This window comes from Octopus sinensis, linkage group LG29, assembly GCF_006345805.1.
Source record: "Octopus sinensis linkage group LG29, ASM634580v1, whole genome shotgun sequence".
NCBI lineage: Eukaryota > Metazoa > Mollusca > Cephalopoda > Octopoda > Octopodidae > Octopus > Octopus sinensis.
The window spans coordinates 6822558-6832557 of NC_043025.1; the positions used below are offsets into that span (position 1 = coordinate 6822558).

Sequence of the window (10000 nt, forward strand, 5' to 3'; positions counted from 1 at the left end):
CAAGGATACTGGTCGGCCGGATAACCTGAACGAGTCTAGAAAATGTGAAATATATGACTTTTTTAGTGTTTTAAAAAAGAAAAAAGAATTCTGAACATTGTGTTGTTTAAGTAAGAGGTTTATTGCCTCATTGTGTTTTTGGGGAAAAAGGAAAAAAGAACATTGTTTTAGAGAAGCAAAAGTCAGCGGGCACTTTTCGTCTTCTCCCATCATCATCATTTTTGCATCACCATCATTCATACCATTAATGTCCATGTCCAGCCTGCAAAGCTTCCATCTGTGTGATGCCCTTGTGGCAAATTATATGAAATAAAGAAGCTGTTTCTGCCAAGGGGTCACAGTACCCCATATGTTATTTCCATCTTTGCAGTGTATTGTAGTAATCAGTAGATAAAATTAGGGTACTTTGGGTGTGCCTCTATGCTTCATCAGAGAGTTTAGAAGAGAGTCTAAGAAGTTCAGAGGGCTAATTTATGTATATATAAATATACATATATACACTCACACACACACACACACACAATTTCTAAACGTTTGCTTATAATCTCTATATCTATAACTGGCAAAATGACAACACATTGATGCCCATCACTCCTGATGGACATCGATGTTCGGCAAAAGAGTCTGATAGAAAACATACAAGTCTTAGGGGGTCGATATGTTCAACTAAAACCCTTCAAGGCAGTGCTCCATCATGACCGCTGTCAAATGAGTGATACATGTAAAAGAATAAGAAAATAAAGGAATATATATTGGGTTGTCCGGAAAGTTCATGCCAACTTTTAAAGGAATGAAAAAGGTCAATGAATATTTGCCATTACATTTTTAATCAACCAAATATGAACCATTTTGTTGCGCAATGCGTCTCCATCTTTCCTTTAACTTGAAAGTACCCTCTTCCCAGAATTGAGGTGGTTTCATGGCAAAGAATTCATCAAGGTATCTTTTTATGTCATCCAAGGAATTGAAATTTTTACCATTAAGACTATTCTGCAGAGACCTGAATAAGTGGAAATCCGAAGGAGCAATATCTGGTGAATATGGAGGGTAGAGTTACACATCCCAGCCGAGCTGCAGCAATTTTTGTCTGGTTCCCAAAGCATCAAGTGCTGAAAATGAACTTTCCTATCTTCCATTTTAAAGGGTTACAGAATTAACACAGGTTATAGGAACATAAACCTTCTCCCACAAAAAGATAGCTTAAACTGTGCTCTAAATAGAGGTGTAGTCAAATCCTATTTTATGGACTCAACCATGTTCTAAAATAAGTTGAAAGGTAGGCTACTATAAATCGGCACAAACTTTCCAGACAACCCAATACAAATGTAGAGCTTTTCTTGCCCAAGGTGCCATGCAGTGGGACTGAACCCAGAACCATGTCAATTTTTTTAATACAGTTCCTTACAATATTTTACTATAAATATATAATTTTGTTTTAAACACTGAATGGCTAGGAGGGTCCATCCATATAAAATAGAAATCAAAGGGGTCCAGGGGTCTGATGTAGAGGTTTTCCTTGTTGGCACATACATATATACATACATAAGACAATAGTGTGTGATTTGAAGGAGATTTGGCTGCTATTTTTACCAGGTCTAGCTACCTTGTAGAGGTCTCCTTCATTGGCTCAAAGCAGTAGTAAGTTCCGAAAATAACTTTCTTATCTTCCATTTTAAAGGATACAGAATTAACACAGGTCATAGGAACATAAACCTTCTTCACGAAAAGATAGCTTAAACTGTGCTCTAAATGGAGGTGTAGTCAAATCCTATTTTATGGACTCAACCATGTTCTGAAATAAGTCAAAAGGTAAGCTACTATAAATCGGCACGAACTTTCTGGACATCCCGGCCAAGCTGCAGCAATTTTTGTCTGGTTCCCAAAGCATCAAGTGCAGAAAATGAACTTTCTTATATTCCATTTTAAAGGGTTACAGAATTAACACAGGTCATAGGAACACAAACCTTCTTCCACGAAAAGATAGCTTAAACTGTGCTTTAAATGAGGGTGTAGTCAAATCCTATTTTATGGACTCAACCATGTTCTAAAATAAGTCGAAAGGTAAGCTACTATAAATCGGCACGAACTTTCCGGACATCCCGGCCGAGCTGCAGCAATTTTTGTCTGGTTCCTAAAGCATCAAGTACCGAAAATGAACTTTCTTATCTTCCATTTTAAAGGGTTACAGAATTAACACAGGTTATAGGAACATAAACCTTCTCCCACAAAAAGATAGCTTAAACTGTGCTCTAAATAGAGGTGTAGTCAAATCCTATTTTATGGACTCAACCATGTTCTAAAATAAGTTGAAAGGTAGGCTACTATAAATTGGCACAAACTTTCCAGACAACCCAATACAAATGTAGAGCTTTTCTTGCCCAAGGTGCCATGCAGTGGGACTGAACCCAGAACCATGTCAATTTTTTTAATACAGTTCCTTACAATATTTTACTATAAATATATAATTTTGTTTTAAACACTGAATGGCTAGGAGGGTCCATCCATATAAAATAGAAATCAAAGGGGTCCAGGGGTCTGATGTAGAGGTTTTCCTTGTTGGCACATACATATATACATACATAAGACAATAGTGTGTGATTTGAAGGAGATTTGGCTGCTATTTTTACCAGGTCTAGCTACCTTGTAGAGGTCTCCTTCATTGGCTCAAAGCAGTAAGTTCCGAAAATAAACTTTCTTATCTTCCATTTTAAAGGATTACAGAATTAACACAGGTCATAGGAACATAAACCTTCTTCCACGAAAAGATAGCTTAAACTGTGCTCTAAATGGAGGTGTAGTCAAATCCTATTTTATGGACTCAACCATGTTCTGAAATAAGTCAAAAGGTAAGCTACTATAAATCGGCACGAACTTTCTGGACATCCCGGCCGAGCTGCAGCAATTTTTGTCTGGTTCCTAAAGCATCAAGTACCGAAAATGAACTTTCTTATCTTCCATTTTAAAGGGTTACAGAATTAACACAGGTTATAGGAACATAAACCTTCTTCCACGAAAAGATAGCTTAAACTGTGCTTTAAATGAGGGTGTAGTCAAATCCTATTTTATGGGCTCAACCATGTTCTAAAATAAGTCGAAAGGTAAGCTACTATAAATCGGCACGAACTTTCCGGACATCCTGGCCGAGCTGCAGCAATTTTTGTCTGGTTCCTAAAGCATCAAGTACCAAAAATGAACTTTCTTATCTTCCATTTTAAAGGGTTACAGAATTAACACAGGTTATAGGAACATAAACCTTCTTCCACGAAAAGATAGCTTAAACTGTGCTTTAAATGAGGGTGTAGTCAAATCCTATTTTATGGGCTCAACCATGTTCTAAAATAAGTCGAAAGGTAAGCTACTATAAATCGGCACGAACTTTCCGGACATCCTGGCCGAGCTGCAGCAATTTTTGTCTGGTTCCTAAAGCATCAAGTACCAAAAATGAACTTTCTTATCTTCCATTTTAAAGGGTTACAGAATTAACACAGGTTATAGGAACATAAATCTTCTTCCATGAAAAGATAGCTTAAACTGTGCTCTAAATGGAGGTGTAGTCAAATCTTATTTTATGGACTCAACTATGTTCTAAAATAAGTCGAAAGGTAAGCTACGATAAATCGACACGAACTTTCCGGACAACCCAATGTATAAGAAAGAAGAAAGATGGCAAACAAACAAATGATTATCTTATGAGCATCATAAGCTTAAAGCTGTTTCTGCTATGAGAGATGCAAGGGACTCATAGCAGAGGCCTCCATCAACTCATTGTTGATGCTGTTCCTTATATAGACACAAAGGTAATTCTTTCCCAAATAAATTGCATTTCATATCTGAGGCTCTGATGAAGCTTTGAGGTGATACACAGGCACTCAACTATGAGCCCACTGCATCTTATAGCAGAAACAGCTGTGAGCTGATGAAGTGCATAAGATAGCCTTTTATTCCTTTGTCCTCTCTTTTTCTTATTACAACTCTATACTCAGCTGAAACATGTATAGTGAGTTCTATACCATAGGCATGTATGTATGCATGCATACATACATATATACACATACATACTTACATACATATACACACATACATATACACACATACATACATACATACATAGATATATACACATACATACATATACACATACATACATATACACACATACATACACACACAAATACATACACACACATAAATACATACGGACATACATACGTACATACACACACATACATACACACATACATATATATATATATATATGGTGGCTGCCCCCTCATTATCGAGTATGGCCATTGCACGAAGCTTAATCAATGTTGTTATCGTGCAATGCCTGTGCAAGAAGATTTTTTAAAGTGAGGAAAGGCTGTGCACTGAGTCACTTCTGCTCACTAAGCAACAGCAGCCATAATCCGAAAAGAAGAACAAGTCAACATCATCGGTAACCACTGAGCCGCAGGTTTTATGTCGGAGTTATCCCAGTTACCTGAGTTACCTTCCCCTAGAAGGATGCCCTAACAAAGGCTAGGAGTCCTTCACTCCCAATGGTTTAACTGCACGATCGGGTATTCAGTCCGATTATTTTTATGTCCCCGTGCATGATACATCCTTAAGACATTCATTGGATGGCCGTTGACTCTCAAGAGTTCCTCCGCCCTTTGGCGGGTTTTGTTTTTCATCCCGCAGGGTGTCCAATAAACACCCTCCTCACCAAGCAAGCTTGGTGGGGTTGCCAGTTTAGTCGCCGACGACCCGACCATGCAACAAGTTGTACTGGGTTACACGTTACCAGTAGCACTCGAAAGTGACCTGACATAACGTATACGTACATACACACATACATACGTACATACATACACACGCATACATACACACATATGCACACACACATACACACATACATACACATACACACGCATACACACGCATGCATACATATACACACACACATACATATGCACACACACATATGCATGCATACATACACACATACATATACACACATACGCACACACATACATACACGCATAAATACATACACCACGTACATACATATATATATATATATATACTTTCATCATCCTTAAACATGTATATCATATAGTCTATTGACTAATTTTTCTTTCTCACTTGACAGCTGGTAGCGGAGAATTTTTCTAGAATTTTTTGCTACCCTAAAATTGATTAATTTATTAATTATATATATATATATATATATATATATATATATATATATATATATATATATATATATATATATATATACACACACACACACACACACATACCAGTAATTAATTCATTACTTCTCCCTATATTTTTCAGAGTGTATCTATTCATGTCCGACAGGCGTTGAGTGGGGACGGTTCCCAGATCTGGATACAAACTGCCAAGCGTTCTACGAGTGTGAAAACGGTCACTGCAGAATTGGTCAGTGTCCGACGGGTCTTCAGTTTAATGCCTTAATTCTTAGCTGTGATCTTCCTGAAAATACACTTTGTCCAAATTTCCGTGCAAAAGACCCTTGTCCGAAGAAATAAAGTCATATGGCCAAGAGGTTAATAATTGTCATTATTATATTATTATTATTATTATTATTATTGTCATCATCATTATTATTATTATTATTATTATTATTGAGTGAGAGAGCAGTGCATGCCATCAAAGTGACACTGGGGTAAAATATACGAAGCCCAGTATACCCATCATGACTACCCGTCTGATAAGGGTACACTAGGCACATGCATCACAACCATATGTGCGCAACAGGGTGATCTTATATCAAGATAAACAGCACATGACCTTGCAGGTGGGGGCCCAGTTAGAATTTTCCTTAGGTCGAGTAACCCATCCCGCTCAAAAGGTCCCTGAATAAGGGTTGTTTAAGGATGTTGAATGAAACACCCATGTTTCCATTAAGTGAATTACTCAAACCCCAAAGAATTCCTTTCAACACATGGCTATGATACTCCCCCAATACTTCTGCTCATGGTCAGAGATGCACATATCGTCAACCACTAAGGGACATGCTCAACTGGTTAAGGTCAAACAACTGACAAGCAAATCTGTGGTATTGAGCAGAATATTTGCTGTAGCCCATCTTTTATACCAAGACAAAACAATGTACATGATGACACCTCCAATTATTATTATTATTATTATTTTTATAGCGTGCTTTCACTTCACTAGCGAGCGCAGCTCTGTGTGCCTTGGATATGTGCTGTGGTTTGCTGTGATGCTCTGATGGTTACTGTATTGAAAGTGTTTTGCATAGGATGTGTGCAGTGCCCAGTAGTGCAATTTTCTATATTTGTAAGTCCTGGTGTTTTTGTTATGTATTTGTCTGAATATTTTTTTTATCATGCCTAATGCGCCTACTATGATAGGAATTGTTTCTGTTTTTAGATTCCACATTCGAGTTACCTCTATTTCCAGGTCTTTGTAGTTTGAAAATTTATTATTATTATTATTATTTTTCCTTCTTTCTTCCAATTTTCTTCCGTTTCTCACTGAGTGTTTTCCGTACACCTAGAAACTACAGCCTAGAGGACAAGCCTTGCCCTGGAAGATCTGTAGAGCTTGACGAGGATGTCCTGCAAACCCTGATGGAACAAAATTCCTTCTTAACTATTGAGGAACTAGCAGAGAAGCTTGGATTTGGTCATTCAACCTTTCATCGATACCTGCGTACCATCGGAAAAGTCAGCAAATTGGGTCAATGGGTTCCTCACAATCTTTCCTAGTCTAATGCTGTGCAGAGAGTGCATGCGTGCCCTTCTTTGCTGTCAAGCCTCACGAATGAACCTTTTTGGGACTGAATAGTGACTGGTGTCGAGAAATGGGTTCTCTATAAAAATGTCAAGCACTGAAGACAGTGGGTAGGGAAAGGAGAAACACTGGCACCCCAGGCTAAAGATGTTCTTCACCCTGGTATGGTGTTGTTATCTGTTTGGTGGGACATGAAAGGCTTAGTCCACTTTGAACTTTTAAACCCAAACCAAATGATAACAAAGGAGATCTACTGTGAGCAGCTTAAGTCAACGCTAGAAGGAAAACAACCATCTTTGGTTTCATGATGAAAGGTGTTCTTCCATCAGGATGATGCTCGGCCACATACAGCGAGGATGACATTCCAAGGGCTGGAGCAATTTGAATAGGAAATGATGCCTCACCCACCAACTTCACTGGACACTACCCCATCTGATTATCATTTATTCTGCAGGCTTTAAAACCATATGGACAGAAAATAATATAAATTCTGTAGATGAGGTCAGAACAGTACTGGTGGAGTATTTTTCATCATGGACAAATGAATTTTGAAAGACGAGCCTTGCAAGTCTACCAGATAGAAGGAAGAGCATTGTAGAAAATGAAGGAGAGTATATTTTAGATGAAAAAGAACTTTGTTTACCTTAATTTTGAAAAATAAGAGAAGTATAAAAAAAACCACGTTATTTATTGGATGTCCCAATACTTAGTGGTATTTCACCTGTCGCTACATTCTGAGTTCAAATTCCACTGAGGTTGACTTACCCTTTCATCCTTTCAGGGTCAAGAAATTAAGTACCAGTCAAGTGATAAGGGGGTGAAAACCCATATCCTAATTTTTTTTTAATGAAAAATGTGGACTTTTCCAATCATCATCATCATCATCATCATCATTTAACGTCTACTTTCCATGCTAGCATGGGTTGGACGATTCAACTGGGGTCTGGGGAGCCCGAAGGCTGCACCAGGCCAGTCAGATCTGGCAGTGTTTCTACAGCTGGATGCCCTTCCTAACGCCAACCACTCCGAGAGTGTAGTGGGTGATTTTATGTGCCACCGACACAGGTGCCAGACGAGGCTGGCGAACGGCCACGCTCGGATGGTGTTTTTTATGTGCCACCGACACAGGTGCCAGACGAGGCAGGCAGACGGCCATGCTCGGATGGTGTTTTTATGTGCCACCGACACAGGTGCCAGATGAGGCTGGCGAACGGCCACGATCGGATGGTGTTTGTTACGTGCCCACAGCATGGAGGCCAGTCGATGCGGTACTGGCTACGGCCACGTTCGGATGGTTTTCTTGTGTGCCACCGGCACTGGTACCACAAAGATACAAATTCCATTGATGTTCATCTATTTTGATTTGTTTTTTCCAATGTTAGCATTAAAACAAATGCAGGTATAATAATAATTTTTATTATTATGAGGGTCGGCTGAAATGTTCATAATCTGAGCAAGACATTCTCAATGGAATGTGACCAAATGAAGTTCATTTTCTAACATAGTTCCTCTTACTGTCCACACACTTCCATTAGTAGTTGCAGTGCTTGGATCGCACTGGTGAAGAAGCTTTTCTGTTGATCAAAATGGTCATCAACAACAGATAAGATGATCTCATCATAGTATATGTGTATATATCATCATCATCATCATCATCGTTTAACGTCCGCTTTCCATGCTAGCATAGGTTGGACAATTTTGACCGAGGGCTGGCGAACCAGATGGCTGCACCAGTCTCCAATCTCGATTTGGCAGAGTTTCTACAGCTGGATGCCCTTCCTAATGCCAACCACTCCGAGAGTGTGGTGGGTGCTTTTTACGTGCCACCGGCACGGGGGCCAGTCAGGCGGTACTGGCAACGACCTTGTTTGAATCCTTTTACACAGGCTACCAGCACAGGTGCCAGTGAAGCGACGTTGGTAACGATCATGCTCGAATGGTGCCCTTTTACGTGCCACTGGCACAGAAGCCAGTTGGCTGCTCTGGCAACGATCACACTTGGATGGTGCTCTTGGCACCCTACTAGCATGGGCAAAAGTGCAGTAAGGCGACGCTGGTAACGATCATGCTCGAATGGTGCCCTTTAAGTTCCACTGGCATGGAAGCCAGTTGGCTGCTCTGGCAACGATCACGCTCGGATGGTGCTTCTATTTATATATATATATAAATGGAATAGAAATGTCTTACAACATCATTCCATAACTTACAACCTCATTTCCCTATCCAACCTCGACAGATTGTCGTCTCATCCACTTTACATTTCCTAAGTGCTTGTAATTCTGATTTGAGAAATTCATTTGATGATCTGTTGATTAATCAATGTGTCCCTGCTCACTTATCTCCTTGGTAAACCTGATGAGTTGGGAGTTGCATAAACACATCGTGTAATCTAATGAATGTTGTTCATACTGTACACCTGACAATACTATGCTTGTGTCAAAATAAAGAGCCTTAATGAAACAATTGTAGCAAAACCAGATGTCCCACATTCGTCTGTTTTTATTACATATATATATATATAAATATACAATACAAACAAGGTGAGATTATTTTGAAGGCAGCTATGCCATTAGAACAGCAGAAATAATGGATAAATTAGCCTTATAAAGCAGAAAATGTTGTCAGTAAACAGCCATGGGACTTGAACCCACATCTACCAAGACTCCAGTTGAGTTCTTTACCATTAAGTTAAACTGCCCGCTGACAAATTCATTTGTCAATTGAGATGCTATATAGCTTATTGAACTGCCACGCGTGTATAAATATAAACATACTTTACATTTGTTTATATTCAAAGCATTGAAATGTGTATTGTACAATACAACAGGGTGATATTATTTCAAACACAGAATTGGCATTAGAACAGCGAAAATAATGGGTAAATTAGTCGCAAAAGGTGGTAAAAGTTGTCAACAAACACCATTTTAATGCTTCTCATAAAAACAAATGCAAGTTTGTTTATATTTAGACATACATATATGTGTTTGTGTGTATATATATATATAATCAAAATAAGCAACAAGGATATCCAAAGGTAATGCAGTACGATCGTTTCATGCGACTTCATTTAGTTAAACAATACAAGTATTACATCAGTTTTAAAATGTAGACCAATCTTCAGCTGCATATAAATATAGAATTACTTGCAATGTTTAATTAAATGAAGTCGCATGAAACGATCGTACTGCATTACCTCTGGATATCCTTGTTGCTTATTTTGATTATAATCACCTTATTT

General features: G+C 38.6%; 1 protein-coding gene across 1 annotated transcript in view; it reads left to right on the top strand.

The window, feature by feature from the left end:
- LOC115226005 (peritrophin-1-like) overlaps positions 1 to 5556 on the top strand; it is a 9474-nt gene extending 3918 nt beyond the window's left edge. The window contains exon 3 of the mRNA XM_029796979.2: positions 5320 to 5556. Coding sequence (XP_029652839.1) covers positions 5320 to 5534 — 215 coding nt within the window. The 3' untranslated portion in view covers positions 5535 to 5556. The remainder of the gene's footprint in view (positions 1 to 5319) is intronic.
- The last annotated feature ends 4444 nt before the right edge of the window (positions 5557 to 10000 follow it).